The sequence below is a fragment of the Vulpes vulpes genome, chromosome 9 (genome assembly GCF_048418805.1).
Source record: "Vulpes vulpes isolate BD-2025 chromosome 9, VulVul3, whole genome shotgun sequence".
In the NCBI taxonomy this organism is placed as follows: Eukaryota; Metazoa; Chordata; class Mammalia; order Carnivora; family Canidae; genus Vulpes; species Vulpes vulpes.
This window is the reverse complement of record NC_132788.1, coordinates 23,237,078-23,254,319: the sequence shown is the minus strand read 5'-3', so window position 1 is coordinate 23,254,319 and position 17,242 is coordinate 23,237,078. Positions and strand designations below refer to the sequence as shown.

Genomic DNA, 17,242 nt, shown 5'->3' with positions numbered 1-17,242 from the left:
TATTTTCATGAGTCGGAATAACTATGGCCTAAAACTGTGTTTTATTAAATAATATTGTTATTGGCCCAAGTAATTAAGATTTCTGAGAATCTAAATCAATATTTAATACCACTGCACTTAGCATTAAAAAAAAGTTAATATGTTAATTACTTGGGTCATTCCCTTAAAAGACCATTTGGTCATAATAAAATTGCATCTCCAGGAGTTTTTGGTTTTGGTGCTGGCTTTAACTGTACTGTCAGCAAATGTTCTGTGCCAGTTTATAGAAATTAAAAATAGTAAATTCAGGCATATGGGGTCCTTAGGTATATAATTTTTTAAGAAAGTAACTTTAAACAAGGGAGCTTCAATTATAAATAGGCACATGTATCTTATAACACTGAATTCTAGTATCAGAACATACGATAATTATACACGAGAGCACCAGTGAAAAGAAGCAGCAGTTGCAGGTAGGTCTTTGGGAGCATCTCTAATGTGAAAATATGACAAAAACATGATACCCACAGTTATCATTGGCTTAACTTGTAATACTTCTCAGTGTGGGTTAGCGCTGCATCTCGAAGTACATGTTGCTGAGAAAGTCTGCTTTATTTAAGATGCGATTTGTTCATTATGTTTTAGGACCCCAGTTCCTGGGATGGAAACACACATTCCTGTTATATTCCTTGACTTAAATGGTAAGTTAGGAGGTGCTTTCTGAAGTCCTGCCTCTGACAAATTAGTGTCCAAGTAATACTTAGATTCCAACAAAGTTTGCAGTTAGGCCCAAGGTTAGAGTCCATTTTGTGTACACTGAGGGATATTAACCCTTGACAAAGAATGAATTTTCTGTAAGAATAATAATTTTTTAACCGTACTAGGTATGTTTATCCTGTCGCATTCTCACATTTCATTCTATAATCCGTACTTCTGTGTATGCTTTGTTCTTATCATGTTAGGATGGAGTAGTCGTGTTTTCCTACACTTAGAGTATTGTCTTTGTTAATTCTTAGGAAAAGACTTCTCTCTGAAAAAGACTAGTTTAACTAGTGATGCTTACATAGCATGCTTTCTTTTATGTGGTATTTTCTTAGCATTGTCTAACAAATTTCTCACTTTTTCTGTGAGTTCTTATATCCTTCACTCCTGCATTGCTTGTTTATGAGAAACTGTCAATTTTTTCTGACTTTTTTCTCCTTCATGTAAAATATTTTGGATGTGGCTACATTTTACATTTGCTCTGTTCAAGGAAAGGAAAATAAAACTGAAAAGATAGATTAAAGAGCTAAAAATAAGGTAAAAGTCAGCAGTTAAATTCCTAAAACATTTGCAGAAAAAAACGTGTGGTACAATGAACTATCCTAAATGGACAAGCTTGGGTATCCTCAATGGTTTTCTTCTATCTAGCTGAAAGTAAGTTATGATATCTGAGGTATTTATTTAGCGTCTTGTACTATTTAGCTTATTTAGACATATGGAAAATTATATATAAAACTATAGATTTATTTTATAAGTAAATAAAATAAAATTATTTTATTATAGAATTATTATATGCAAACAGCATTAACAAATAATGCTTAGCCACTTCTGCTGTCTCTCCACCTGAGAGGGTTTCAGATAGAGTGTTTTGCCTCTATCCTCCCTTGTTGTTCTCTGGCACTTTGGAAGCTGAGGGTTACTCCAGATTATTCTCATATTAGGTTCCTAGACAGGTGAGGTGCTCATGTGTGTGCATGTGTGTGCATGTGTTTAGAAGGGTAAGAGTGGAAAACATAATAGCTTATAAAAGACCTGTTTATCAGGTCTTGATATCCCAACACATGATGAAGAGCTTTTTCAGCCTTATGCCCATTCTTGCACGAGCTCATTTACTAGAAAGATACTTTTGATCCCTATTCACAAGCTTAAGATAGATAGGGGATTGGGAGGCCCAGACTTAGAACTAAATAACTAAAGGGCCAAGGGGCAACCCTCCAAGTTTCTGGCTCATGTAGCCAATTGATTCTTTTGTTGAACTTAACTGTCAGATAATTAGAATCACCCTCGCTTCTCATTTCTTCAATGCACTAAAAGATAGGGAATTTGGGTTATAATCCTATCATTAACATTTATGGGCTGACCTTGAATAACCTCTTGGGTATCTTGGCTTCGTTTGCCTTCCATGTAAAATAAGGCATAAAGGTAGGAGATTGGGTAAGATAATTTCTTGAGAGTCTATCCATCTCTAAGAACTGTGAACTGTTTAATGGTCCTCTTCCGTGTCATGTAAGATTTTAGAGTCAAAAGCAAATGAAATTTGAGGCAGTAGAATTTTAATACTAAGCACACTGAAATTTAGCTGGTAGGGGTTATTCTTTAAAATGATCTCTGATTTAATGGAACTTCTTCGCTTTTAGCTGATGATTTCAGCTCCCAAGATAATCTTGATGACCCAGAAGCTGGTGGATGGGATGCTACCCTTGCTGGGGAAGAAGAGGATGAGTTCTTTGAACTGCAGATTGTAAAACAGCATGATGGAGAGGTAAACAAATATAACTAGGGGAAATCAGCTGAAAAGTAGTTTCTTTAACCTTTCCATGCAGCTTTTGAAACAATCAGCAGTGTCATCATTTTAATGCTTGTATTTCTCAAGAAATAGATATGAAAGCCTTTCATTATGACTTCCAGAAAGAGCAGAATCCCTTCCAGAAGGAGTAGACAGCCAGATTATGTCCCTTGACCATTTTAAGTCACCTCCTGGTAAAGGATCTCTGTTAGTATTCATAGTTCAGGTCAGTAGTGGTCCCCTGTCCTGGGAAATGCTACTGAAGTACATATAGATAAAACAATACAATGTTAGGTATTTGCTTTGAGATTCTTTAGTAAAGACTTCTTAAGAAGAGAAAAAGAATAATAAATGAAGGCAGTGTGGCAAAATCTTGATAATGTTTGAATCTGGGTGATGGGTGTATAGTGGGGGCTTATTTTCTAGTTTTGGGTATATTGGAAAAATGAGAAAATAGTTTAAATAGGGAAAGCTGATGTGATGCTCTGAAGGGCCCATCATCCCTTAGTAGTATTCCTAAGATGCAAAACTTTATAGTAGGAAAAAAACCCAACACACCCAACTGTGATGCGTTCTGTACAACAGTGGGCCTGTCTCCTTCTTTAATAAGTCAGTGTCCTGAGTGACAAAGGGCTGGGGAACCATTTCAGATTAAAGTAGACTAAAGGGGCATGACATCTAAATGCAATTAGTGATCCTGGATTGAAACTTTTGAAATACTTGAATATGGACTATGTATCATGATCGTTTTGCATCAATGGGAAATTTCCTGAATATAATTGTCCTATGGTCAGAGGATGTTCTTGCTGTTAGAAGGTTCTTGCTAATGAATTTAGACATGTAGAGTTACAGCTCTGTAACTTACTCTGAAGTGGTTCACCAAAAAAATAATCCTGCCTGTGTGTTATGAGTTGTGAGAAAGAGGAAGGAAAAGTGGCAAAATATTAACAGCTAATGATTTCAGGTGGAAGATAACACAGGACTTCATTGTCCTGAATTCACATCTTTTCTTTATGTTTGAGCATTTTTCAGAATAAAAACATTTTATTTTTTTAAAGATTTTATTTATTTGAGAGAGAAAGAGAAAGCACACAAACAGGGGGAGGAGCAGAGGGAGAGGGAGAAGCAGACTCCCCACTAAGCATGGAGCCTGATGTGGGCCTTGATCTTGGGGCCTTGGGATCATGACCTAAGCCCAAGACAGACACTTAATTGACAGAGCCACCCAGACGCCCCACAATGAAAACATTTTAAAAGCCAGCCAGCCAGCCAGAAACATTATCGTCTGTACTTCCCAGACTAAAGAAATGGAGACCACATGCTCATATTCCGTAGTCCCTCAGGGCAGTTCTAGTAGATCTGCACTCATGACCAGTATGTATAACTTTAGCCAAGCCAAGATGTTTCCTTGTGAAGTTTTTTCAAGGAGGAGAGGGGAAAAATATGTGTCTTTCTCCTCAGGTGAGAGCAGAAGCCTCTTGGGACTCTGCAGTGCACAGCTGTCCTCAGCTCAGTAAAGGCACCCCAGCGGATGAGCGAGTGTATCTGATTGTGCGGGTGACAGTCCAGCTCAGCCATCCTGCTGACATGCAGTTGGTATTACGGAAACGAATTTGTGTCAATGTTCACGGCCGGCAGGTGAGTCGTTAATCCTAGTTGAAGAAATGACTTTAATCACAGGTCCAGCATGAGGGCCAAGAATGAATGCTCTGGCCTCCGGTCCAAACAGCCTCTGTGCAACATTGAGCTTTTCTCCTCGACACAACTGCTGCTGTCCTGTACCCATGCCTGCCTCATTCCCGGCACCTGCCATCCTGACTTCCTCCCAGACAGTATTAGTATTCAGTTGTTACAATGAGTCTTTCATATTCCATAGTCACAAATTAAATACATTCTTTTGGGTGCCACATAGCTCTGTCAAAGCCAATTCTCTGGTTTTGTTTTTGACTTTTCATTTGCATTGTACAAGATGTGATGGTTCTCTGCAGATTGGCCGTTGTTTGGACTTAGCCTCTGCTTTGCACATCTTTGTTGCCTCTCAGTCATCTCGCTAATTCGTGGATTCATGTATTTGGAGAGTATACTCTGTGGAGCTTTTGTATAACAAGATGAGTTAAGAAATAGTCTGCATCTTGAGACAGCCAGTGTCTGTCAGCATACGTAGCTGAATAAACAGGTGGCGTTTCTGTCGGGATAGCACTGCAGGTGCTCCCCAAGTGCTGGAAGACGGCAGGTAGAGGAATGGAGAATGCCCAACGAGCAACTCCGAGAAGGTGTCAGAGAGGGGTGGGGTAGCACGCCAGCCACTCCTCTGCAGGTGGGGATGTTTGGCAGGCAGAGGGAGAGGAATGGGCTGTTTTGTGCAGAGGTGTGCAGAGGCTGTGAGGAGAAGGACAGGGTGTGACAGGCTCAGACCCCGAGCAGCAGAATGTGACGACAGGCAGTGTGACAGCAATGTGACAGGGTCGTGCTGCAGAGGCCAAGGCCATCGCTGTCCACATAGTTGCAGCTGGATTATGAAGGTCCTGGTGCCAGATGATTGGGTTTAGTAGGACACTTCTAGGGAAGAACATAAACTATTTCTGTCATTGACTTTGCAAATACAGGATTTGGGAGGCTCATTCTAGGGATTCTTTTAACTGTCTGTGCTCACTTTTTTTGAGGCCTTCTCAATACACGGACTAAAACCAGGACAGATGAAAAGAAATCTTTTCATTTAAAAGAGCACAGTCACGGTTGACAGAGTCCTAGATGTAATCTCCACCCCTAAAAATTAATCTTTAGTTCTAAATGTCACACTGATATCAATCTTTGAAATGAAGACTGGCGGTAATGCTGTTAAAATTGCAGCTCTTTAGCTCGGCAATCCAGCATCAATAAAATCCAGGTCATCAGGGTAGCTATAGACGTATATGGTATGCCTCCTGTTCACTCTTTTCTCCAGCTCTCTTTTCTCGGAAGTGTTTAAGGGATTGAAAAAGACGTGTTGCTCTTGCGGAGCATTTTGAAGAGTTATTTGCCATTCCTGAGCTAGAGATTCTGGTTGCCAGGCACTGATTCTGACCTGGTACAACCACCAGCCCCATGGAATCCTTAACAGAAAAGATGCATCATGGAGTCACCAAGCTTCTTCTGGCATTTTTTTTTCTTTTGGTGTGTTTTTAAGTAATTTTTAATTTTTTCTTATAATGATAAGAAGTTGCCACATTTTTTCCCCTGGTTGAAATGACTTGATATTATCAAATTGATACTGAATGACATGATTGTATTTTAGGGCATGCCAGTTTCCCTTCCAATTTCAGGTATTTCAATCCTGAAAATTGCTTTTTGATAGCAAGAATAGGTACTTTCTTATGACGCTAATATATGCATATCAGCTTCTGTAGTTCCATACAGAAAGAAAATAAAAAGTAAAGTAACAACAGCACTGACACCTCCCCATTCCACCCGTTAAAAACAAAAGTTGTAGCTGTGCCCTGACCCAGCTCAGCATTGCAGTGCTCGAATTGAGAGAGTGAAGGGCTGAAATCAGTGGTCTCTTTGCATTCTAAGAGCTACAGTCTTTTTAAAAAGTAGCTAAAGATCACTGAAGAGAAATTATTATTAAGTAGGTTTATGATAATATGTACTTATAAGGCCAAATGACTTGATTTTTCTATTTTCTTTGGGGATTTTTCACATATTTCATACTTCCCGTTTGCATAAGGGAAAAAGGTTGGGTGTTGGTTTAATATTCTCTCTTCTTATCTTTATTCACCAATTGTATTCTGCCCTCATCCGTGCTCTCTTCAACCTCTACAGGATGTTCAGTCTTAGCAGCATCTTCAAATGAGTCATCTATGCATTAATTCAACAGTTCAATTCTTAACTGTGCGAAGAGCACAGTCAGCATAAACAATGACCATGCACTCTTAAATCATTCTTCATAACGATCCTGCTTTGGTCAAGAATTTAATGTCTGAACTTGTCAATATTCATGCTGTAAGATGTCCATTGTACTGGGAAAAAAAAAAAGTGTAAGAGTCACCAGTCCTCACTTACATCTTAGAAGGGCATTTATTGTGTCGAAGTCAACAGTCTTATTTCTGTAGCTTTAAGCAGAGAACTAGATGCCCAGTGTCAGTTTCCAGAATTTTGGGTTCACATTCTTCATATATTGGGAATAGGACCTGTCACATGGCAGAAACCTAATAAATTGGTTTTGTGTGCTGAAACAAAGTTGAAAAGCCTATATTTAGTGATTTGGATTTTAACTTGTTCATCTTGGAAATATGCTCTTCTATTTCTTTTTGATTAGAATGAATGTAGTATCCTTTGTGCTGTCTCTTTGTTAATGAAAACTCAGTTTTGAGGTAGGAAACCATATTTTTCTGTTTTGTTTTTCTCTAGGGTTTTGCTCAGAGTCTCCTAAAAAAGATGTCACATCGAAGTTCTATTCCTGGCTGTGGAGTGACTTTTGAAATTGTCTCCAATATTCCAGAGGTGAAGGATCGTATGAAGTTTGAGTTTACTAAAAATAAACATGTAAAAAGAGCTAACTCCCTGAAAGTCACCTACCTAAGAAATATATAGTCAATGAAAATGTGTATTTGGTCAAATGCTATAGATTTGTAGGGGAAATTTCCTAGTCTTAATGTGATTCATAGTAAAATATATTTGTGGCTTTAAGGGTTCTGGTTTTAGCATTTTGTTAAAGAACTTCTTTTTGAAAAGCAAATCAACATTCCTAGAAGACAGCACTCCTTTTCACTCCCAGTAGACCTAGGGAAACACTATTGTAACCCTTAAAGGGAGGCAACATAGCACAAAATAGAGATTCAGGCTTTCATTTTGGGATCACACAGAAATTTATCACTTCTTAGTGAGATGAACTTGGTAAGTTACTTGGAGCCTAATTTTTTTATTTTTTAGTTGGGTTAATGATAGCTTCTGTACAGTTTTGTTTTTAAGGATTAAATGAGATGATGTCACAAGGCATTGTGCACACACTAAACAGTCAATTGTAATTGCCATCATTATAGCTCCTATTATTATTTTCTTCTCCTTATTTCTCTTTCTGAACTGAGAAAGTCATAGGAATCAAACACACGGAGTTTGAAATAGCCCCTGACGGAAGCTGGCTGCATGGTGTAGTTTATATATGCTTCCTAATATATTTTTTTTTTTTTGCTTCCTAATATTTAATCCCAGGTTTATTCACCTGGGCTTTGGCACAGCTGGTAATGGAGGCCTTCCTTCCTTACTGGGGGTGGGGTGGGTGGGTAAGGAGGATTCTATTAGGAGGGTATTGGAAAAGAGAGAGAAGAGCACTTCCTTCTATTATACTCACTATCTGAAATCGAGGAGTAAGTGAGGAGGTGCAGATTGTACTTTCCTTGGGAGTGGAGATGTGGAAATGTGCACTGGAAGTGGACACTCCCTGCTAACCACACTGTCCACATCATCAGGCTCTTCATTTTTGAGGGCTGGAAGTTGTTGATTCTGTTGAGCAATAGGTGGACAAAATATATTTTAACAGAGAGATTAGTTTTTGGAAGACTGAAAAGATTACCTAGGATATAGGCTTTGTTTTAAATTTCTTGTACTATAAGAAATCTTATACTGGATCTTCAAAGTGTTAGACTTCCACAGTAAATATTAGCTGCTTAACTATTTAATTTGGAGTCAGCTAAACATTTAAAAGCCAAGTCTGTCTTCTGTCTGTTAGACTGGCTGCAAAACCATAGGTCTGTAGTAGATTACTCTTTGTATACTTAGGTGCTCAGCTAGAGACTTACAACTTATTCTCTGTGTCTGAATGTTTTATGTGTCTTTCTGGCTGTTTCATATCTTAATTCTATAAATGGTTTGAATGCAGTTAAAGAACCCCTGTAGTAGACTCCCTTACATTTTTTCATTTCTCTCATCTTCCTTACCCTCCTGTCTCATCCCTTACTGATTATAGATTCTTTATCCCCTTTAAAAATGCTTTTGTTCTCTGGGTGATACAGTTTTCAAAGGGAGGAAATGTTGAGGGGGAATCAGCTGGGAGATAAGCAGATAGCCTCTCTCGTTGAGCTACCTGTTAATAATTAGCTACACATCTAAGTTGACAAGTTTTTTTTTTTCTTCACAATATCAAATCCTGATGATAAAGAAAAAAGGCACAATGAGACTTAAAACTTACAGGGAAAGGACCACACTTAGTTTATTTTTTATTTAAAAGCAAAATAAACAGATTCCTTAAGGAGCGAGATTTATCATGAAAAATCCTTGAGAAGTTCTTTATGTTCCCTGTTAGAGTAGCTCTGAAAACTTGGTGGTAGAAAGAACTGATGATGGGCCAGACTGCAGGAGATGGTTCCACCATTCTACCCCAAGGTCCAGTCACTCCCACTTGGGTGCTTACCCAAGAGAAGTGACCATGTGTGTCCATAAAGATATGTACAAGAACACTCATAGCAGCCTAATGCAGAGTCACCTAAAACTGCAAACAACCCAACCATCCATTGGGGGTGGATGGATAAGGAAATTGTGGTATATCCATAGTGTGGTATATCCATATCCACTTAGCTACACAAAGAAATTAACTTCTTGTGTGAATCTCAGAATCATTATGCCATGTGCAAGAAGCTAGATACAAAAGAGTATGGTTCCATTTATGTGAAATGCTAAGACAAGTGAATCTAATCTGTGGGGAAAGAAATGACCCCTGCCTTGGGGGAAGGGTAGGGATTGACTGTGAAAGCTGTCAGTGAACTTTCTAAGGTAATGGAAATGTTTTGTATCCTGATAGGGATGTGGGTAACATGAGTGTATACGTTTCCATAAAATTCAAGTTTCCCTTTTCTTACAAAATCAGAGTAATATTTATTCCCTTCAGACACCAAAAAGTATTCTGTGTTAAGGGGTAAAAGGATTACTCTTACCAGGAATCAGGAGACCTAAGTTCTAGTCTTGCCTCTTTTGCCAATTATGTGGCCTTCTTTCCTCATCTATAAAATAAGGATGATTGCTTCTTTTCAGGATTATTAAAAGGCTCAAATGAACCATAGTAGGTTCAAGATAGAAGTTTTATAAACTTACGCCACCTTCCAAATTCTTCCACATTTTATCTGTTCTAAAGCTCATTAAAATTTTTAAGAATACTTTTGACATTAGAACACATCTTAAAATTGATATCTTAAAACTAATTGGCAGATTTTTTTTCTCCTTATTGGTATATAATTTTTTTTTCCTTGAAGTTGATGGCATCTTCAGATGCATAGCCTATGGCTATATATTTTGTAGTTTTTGGCATTATTATAACAAATTCATAAGTAAATAAAGTATCAGTTTTTGTCTGAGAAGAGTAATTTGTTATGAACCAAGCTTGCCTGACATGATTAAATGCACTAGTAAGGATTCTTCCTGACTTGAACACCCCATATATATGCAAGAGCCATCACTCTAGAGGAGTGGGGTGGGGGTTGGGAGTGGGCTCCGTGGGAAAGCACAGTGAGGGAGTATTTACCTAGATACTTTGCTTTTGGCCCCGGTTACTCCAGAGTTGCGGACTGAGACCAATTTTACAAGCTGCCACATGTTGGATATGTAGTCCATGGTGGGCTGCTGAGCAAAAGGGTTGAAAGCCAAACCTACTTTTCATTCTTATTCTCCATACCTGTGTCTGCTTCCTGCTAGAGTTGTTTGGACCCCAGCTTCTCATTCCTGTCTTTTGCCCCTTGTGATGTATTTCTGAAGTGTGGTGATGGTTATATTTCCAGCTTTTTCCACCAAATCCTTTCTAGCCAGTAATGTTTTCATTTACAATAGAAATATAGAAGAGAACGGTGTTATTGAGAATATGCTGTGTTTCAGTGGCACTGTGGTTAACTGTTCAAGTTAACCTAACCATGATTTCTGTGGGAAAATGAGTTTTGAGTTCTGTGGGAAAATGAGTTTTGAGTTCCAAAAGCTAGTGTTAAAATGGAATTTTGGAATACCATCCCATTTGTTAGTTCAGTACTCTTTGTGTGTGTATTTGTATAGATCAAGAAGCTTTTATGTTTTCTTCTACAAAGTATTTCATTTTAATACCCAACTTTCTGTTCTCCAGGATGCCCAGGGAGTAGAGGAACGCGAAACATTAGCAAGAATGGCAGCTAATGTTGAAAACACGGCTTCTGCTGACTCAGAGGCTTATATTGAAAAATACCTCAGAAGTGTGCTGGCTGTGGAGAACCTTCTCACTTTAGATCGTCTCCGCCAGGTTAGTCAACATAGCTGGTAGCAGTGGTGCCGACCCAGCCTTATTCTCTTTACCTCTCTGCAATTCACAGTGTTGTTACATCTAAAATTTTGTGGTTTTTTTTGTTTTATTTTGTTTTTACATCTAAACTTTTGAAGCCTCTGTGTGTGTGTGTGTCTTTCATGAATAAATAAATAAAATCTTTAAAAACGGGTGGGGGGGCAGCCCGGGTGGCTCAGCGGTTTAGCGCCACCTTCGGCCCAGGGTGTGATCCTGGAGACGCGGGATCGAGTCCCACGTCAGGCTCCCTGCATGGAGCCTGCTTCTCCCTCTGCCTGTGTCTCTGCCTCTCTCTCTCTCTTTCTCTCTCTGTGTCTGTGTCTTTCATGAATAAATAAATAAATAAAATCTTTTTAAAACTTTTGAAGCATCTCTTTAAGTGGAGCATATTAATTTAGGTTAAACTTGTCAATTAAGTCTGTGAACATACAAAAGCTCCACTTGGAAAGTTACTTTCACCAAGATGGTAAATGATACCTAGTTGCCTTGAGGTAATGGGGGGAAATATTTAACGCTTGATGGCTAAAGAATTATTTTAAAAATCCTTTAACGGTGGACAATAATGTTGCTAAAGAAATATGTAGGAATGTGGCAGATTGGGCCCTTTTTCGCCCACCACAGCCCTGGAGTGGGTCTCTAGAAGGGGTAATAGAGATGCCAGCAGTACACTTAATACTTGGTGGAACTCTCTACCTCATTTTATGTAGCAATATTGAGACTTTTGGTTTTAACCAAAGATCCTTATGAAAAATAAAAGTGACCTAATTTTCATATCTGTCTCCTGGGACTAACTTCTGGCCAGCTTCAAGGGAGCCATCAGTAGATAAAGAATCATCTAGGTAACCCATCAGCTGAATAATTAACTTTGAATGTTCCACAGTGATTGGAATAAGGTCATTCCACGGTGTTAAGTAACAGCCATGATTTAAAGAACTAGGAATATATATGTAGTGATGGTAGCTGAAAGACTGCTGTACGTGGTATTGCTTTGGAGGTGCATCTCTGATCTGTATTCTTCCTCTGTACTGACAGGAGGTTACAGTGAAAGAGCAGTTGACAGGAAAGGGGAAGCTGAGTAGGAGGAGTATAAGCTCTCCAAACGTGAACAGAGTAAGTACATGGACTCCCCATTCTGCTCTGCGTGAGCTCTCCTTCCCTGTTCCTCTTTCCTTGGATGACTCTTTTCTATCCTATAACTCTCCTCTCAGATATCATTTCCTTCTCTGAACTGATTTAGGCGCCCGTAGTGTCTGTGCAGACCTCTGTCATTGTCCTCACCAAAATGATAGGGAAAGTGTCTGTTTAATTACATCTTTAATGTTTCTCACTAATTTTTGTATGAGCAGTGCCTGGCACAATGACTGGGTGTTTGGTGTTTGTTGAACTAAATAAAGCAAAACTAGCTGAGTGCCTTGGGCAAACGATTTGAATTTTCTGGGCCTAACTTAATTACTTTTAAATTGAGGAGAAATCTGGACTAGTTTACAAACTCAATTGCTTAAAGGCAATCCAGGATGGTATAAATGAGTAAAAATAAGTTACGTATGTTTCATAACAGTGTCTTAAGTTTGTTATTCTTTTTTAAAACATAGGTATAATATATGTGCATATTAAGCATACAAATAATTCTTCACAAAGAAATATGATTGTGGCCCTGTGATTTATCTCTCCTTTCCTTACTTTTGACAAAGATGTGGATATGAGAAATATTACCTTGGTCTAACTTTACACCAAGAAAAACCACAATACAAGCATTGTTATAAAGAGCAGCTGAACCTTAGTCTTAATGCTTGAGAGACCATAGTGAGTGGTAGGGAGAGTATCAAACGGGAAGGTACATGTGGCCCCGGAGTGAGTGAATGATGCCACTAATCATCTCAGATGAAAGATTGGGAACTTCTGCAGACATTAAGAAATATCACTTTCTTTCAACTTAAATCTTCTCATTTCCTCAGAAAATGATACATTAAAATACAGAGGTATTTGCAGAGATTTGGTATTTAGAATTCTATGGTTTAAAATAAATGGTCTGTGTCTATACATCTGCTACAAATACCAGAGAAGGAAGTTGTAAGATCAGGGCATGGTAAAATAATCAGTAACCTGTATCCTTTAAATAGAAGGGGATACACAGATGAAGTATCCCTTACCCAGGCCTAGGTGATTGTTGCCTCAGTGTAAACTGGGTATCTGATCTTATACAAACCTCCCACCTTAAAGTTCAGTTCAGTTAAAAAAAAATTTGTGAGTGGTGCCTGGGTGGCTTAGTTGGTTAAGCTGCCAACTCTTGACTTCAGCTCAGGTCATGATCTTGGGGTCCTGGCATTGAGCCCCACGTCAGGGCTCTGTGTTCAGCAAGGAGTCTGCTTGAGGATTCTCTCTCCTCTCCCTCTGCCCCTCCCCACCAGCTCGTGTGTGCCCAGTCTTCCTCTCTCTCAAAATAAATAAATAAATCTTTCGGAAAAATTGTGATAATGTGTCAAAGTATAAGCTAGCCCAATTTATAAATTTGGTCTCGACAGTGTCTCTGGTCCCATCCAACTTTAACATTCTATTGATGTGGTTTTCAAATTCCTATATTCCAGGACTGTAGATTTCTGCACTTTCACACTTAAAGGACTAATCCCCTCTTTATTTCTTCTTCAGTTGTCTGGGAGCCGACAAGATCTTATTCCATCCTACAGTCTAGGCAGCAACAAGGTAAGTTTTTATAACTATTTTTCCATTGGCCTTAGACTAATTTCCCATTCACCTTTCCTCTTTTCACTCAAATATCACACACTTGTTTTGCATGCCAAAATTTCTCCTACTCTTCTTTGCCATGTGAAATTTATTGGAAAGTGTTTACAGTTCATTTTTTTTAATCTGCCAGTTAAATTAAGGCTTATGAGACCTCATTACTCTACTTTTTAAGGGTTAAAAACCAATTTTGTTGCTGAAGTTTATATTTCTATGTAAAATATTCTTCCTATTTCGTCAAGAAAAAACTTTAAATCAGAGTTTTAATAGTAAAATAATCATGTAATGTTGCAAATGTGTGAGAAATAAGATTTTATCTTTAAGTTAATCTTATTTGCCAGAAGAAATTAAAATACAAGAACAAAACTTGTTTTAGCTGGGATTTATTTTTAATGTTAGTGTTCTCCAATTTAATAGTTTTAAGCATTGAGAATTCTTTATCTGTTACTTAAAGAGATCACATTCGAAATTATCATAACTGTATGTCCTATATCATAGTTTTATGGCTGATGTTTTTTGAGGGACCTAGTTAGATGTTGGTACTCTTAACTGTAGGCAACACACTCTGTATTGAAATCTTAACCCTTGAGGAGTTTAAAAGTGAACAATGTCTTATAAAATGGCCTGATAGGGATTTGTTTCAAAATAATCTTGGGGGAAGATAGGGGTATAAATAAAAGAAGATTGGCTATTTAATGATAATGGTTATAGCTGCATGGAATTTGTTATGCTTCCTTTTTTTTTTTTAAGATTTTACTTTTTTATATATTTGAGAGAGAGTGCAGAAACAAGGGGAGAGTGCAGAGGGAGAGAGAGAAGCAAGCTCCCTGATGAGTGGGGAGCCCGACACGGAGATCAGTCCTAAGACCCTGGAATGGTGACCTGAGCAGAAGGCAGATGCTTAAGTGACTGAGCCACCCAGGCACCCTATACTACCCTTTCTACTATTATTATTTATTCTGCACTGTTTTTCTTTGTTTGAAATTTTCCTTATAAAAACTTAAGAAAAAGAACAATTGATGAATAATTAGACTTATTCTTAAGGTCTAGATTACTAGGGGTTTGCCTGAAATAATGTGTGTTACAGGTAAACTCCTAGTAATATGTGTGTTACAGGTAAACTCCTAGTAACCCGGCAGCCCCGGTGGCGCAGCAGTTTAGCGCCGCCTGCAGCCTGGGGTGTGATCCTGGAAACCCAGGATCAAGTCCCACATCGGGCTTCCTGCATGGAGCCTGCTTCTCCCTCTGCCTGTGTCTCTGCCTCTCTCTTCGCTCTCTCTGAATGAATAAATAAATAAATCTTAAAAAAAAAAAAAAAACTCCTAGTAACCTAGATCTTTAAAATGAGCTACATGTATACATATCCATGTTTATGGACATATAAATTCCTCTCCAACTCATTAATTTACTGATTACCTATCATGTCTCTGAAAGTGTTATAAGCACTACTACTTTATACTGATCCAGTGATAGGTTTGATTAGTTATTGATAAGCACAGCACAGGTTATGATTACGAGAACAAAGTTGAGTTTTGAGGAAATTGATTGTGTCATTATTTTTAAATGTACATAAATGAAAATTTCTAAGGAAAATACAAGAAAAAATGAATTTTTGTTTTTTAAATTATATCTAATCCAAATTCTCAATTATATTATAAATTCCTTGAAAGAAGTGGCCAGAATTTTCTATATACCCCCAGTTTCCTTATGTTTAAATAGAGCAAATAATAGTATCACTTAAAAGAAAGTTATTGTGCTTCATCTACATCAAATAAATAGAATAAAAAAACATAGATGCAATACTAGAAGTATGATAGAGTAGGAGACTGAAGGAGGGAGTGGACACTTTTATAGGCATTATTCACAGATCAGGAGAAGCTGCAGAGAGGTGATAATCCCCCTAAACTGAAAGATGATGTGGTCCATCTGAGGCAGGGAAGGAGTGAATGCAACAGTGTGAACAAAAGCATGGAGGGATGAACAGGCTTGCTGTGTTTATGACACTGCATGCAGTGTGACTAAAGGAGGGGGAAATAGTGACTACTATTGTGGGGTAGAACCCAGAGAAAAGAGACCTGATTGTAGAAGTGTACCAAGGAGTAATGGAGGAGACGAGGAGCCCCTGAAGGAGTAATGGCCATAACATGGTTAAAGTTGAATTAGAAAGTGTTTTTTAACAGTCCACTGTTAACCCCCACTCAGGTTCCTGGTTGGTCCATAAAGTCACTTTAAAGTATACAATATAAGTATATACAGTTACTAATGCAAAAATATGCAAAAAAATTTAATTTGCGGATGGAGAGATCAGGTCAGGGTGAGATTCAGCAGTGGGAGGGAGAGGGAGAGTAATTCAGGTTAAATTAGGGAGATAGAATCTCTATAACTCCATGGACAGGAAGGTTGGGGGAGGGGAGAGATGAGGGTGACGTGTGGACTTCTGGATGACTGAATAGAGAGATGAACTGTAGGAGGGGCAGTTTTGGGGTAGAAAATGAAATAGTTCAATTTTTGACATAAGATACCTGCCAATTGAAGGGTCTAGAAGCCTAGGCTGAGGAGCTGAGGGCATAATTGAAACTGAGTGAAGCATCAGATCTAAAATGGGAGCTAGAGGGCATGATAATACTCATGGGTACTTGCCAGAGGAGAAGCTGGATGGGGCATGGTGAGGGAGTCCCCAAAGAAGAAAGAAGACCCAGCAGAGAATGGCTTGGAAACTTGGCCAGAAGGGACTTTTTAAGTTGTTCAGGTTTTTTTCCCCAAAGGTTTTATTTATTTACTTATTTTAGAGAGAGAGGGTATGTGCACACATGAGAAGGGGGAGGGGCATAGGGAGAGGGAGAAAGAAAGAATCTCAAGCTGACTTCCCTGCTCAGTGGGGAGCCTAACATGTGTCTCAGTCTCACAACCCTGAACCGAAATCAAGAGTCGGATGCTCAACCAATTGGGCCACCTAGGTGCCCTGGCTTTTTAAGTTTTAAGAAAGACTCCTTCCAGTTTCCTCAGAGACTATAAGATGAGAACCGAAAAGCTGTTTCAGATGTGACAGTAAAGAGTTTCTTAGAGACTGTTCCCAGGGCAATTTCTGTGGATGGTTGGGGACATGTCATATTAAATGTGTAAATGTAACATTACACATTTTTGTTACTCTACCAGAAGCTTCCCTTTTTTTATCTTCTCAATTTCTTGGGATATCCTAGGGAAGATGAGGAAAAATCTGATTTTTTACCCTCTCAGGTTCTACTGATATTGTGGTGCCATCACAGCAACAAGGATATGGATCCCTCCACTGTATTTCAGGGTATATTTTGAGATGTCATATATTTCAAACAAATAACTTTTCCCCCCATTGCAGCAGTTCCCAGTTTTCCTCAAAATATGACCTTGCTTGCCACTCCCCAATCATACCAGCCCCCACTCTCTGGAAGTATGTCAGGGAAAACAGAAGGTGCCAGTTTGCCACTACTAACTTTGCTCCCAATTAAGCTGTGAACTATTATTTTTATCTCCTTTTGAACTCCTGGTATCCATGGGCCTTGAAGGTTACTAGGTGTAGCTTTCGTCAACATCTCATCGGTATGAGCATGCCTTGACTTCTTGCTAGGTTGAATGAGTATCCACATATCATAATTAGAGACCTTTAGGTATTCAGTAGGAGAAAGGTAGAGGAAAACTGTTCTAAGACAGATTTTTATGGGATGGGCCTGTTT

The 17,242-nt window shown here is 38.6% G+C and overlaps 1 protein-coding gene across 2 annotated transcripts in view; it reads left to right on the top strand.

The window, feature by feature from the left end:
* The window catches only part of KIF13B (kinesin family member 13B), a 200,847-nt gene that overhangs the window by 141,515 nt on the left and 42,090 nt on the right, over window positions 1-17,242 (top strand). For both annotated transcript variants that reach the window (XM_072719582.1, XM_072719583.1), the window contains 7 exons: window positions 622-677; window positions 2,376-2,500; window positions 3,986-4,162; window positions 6,914-7,006; window positions 10,602-10,754; window positions 11,826-11,903; window positions 13,440-13,493. In XM_072719582.1, the coding sequence (XP_072575683.1) occupies window positions 622-677; window positions 2,376-2,500; window positions 3,986-4,162; window positions 6,914-7,006; window positions 10,602-10,754; window positions 11,826-11,903; window positions 13,440-13,493 (736 nt within the window). The remainder of the gene's footprint in view (window positions 1-621; window positions 678-2,375; window positions 2,501-3,985; window positions 4,163-6,913; window positions 7,007-10,601; window positions 10,755-11,825; window positions 11,904-13,439; window positions 13,494-17,242) is intronic.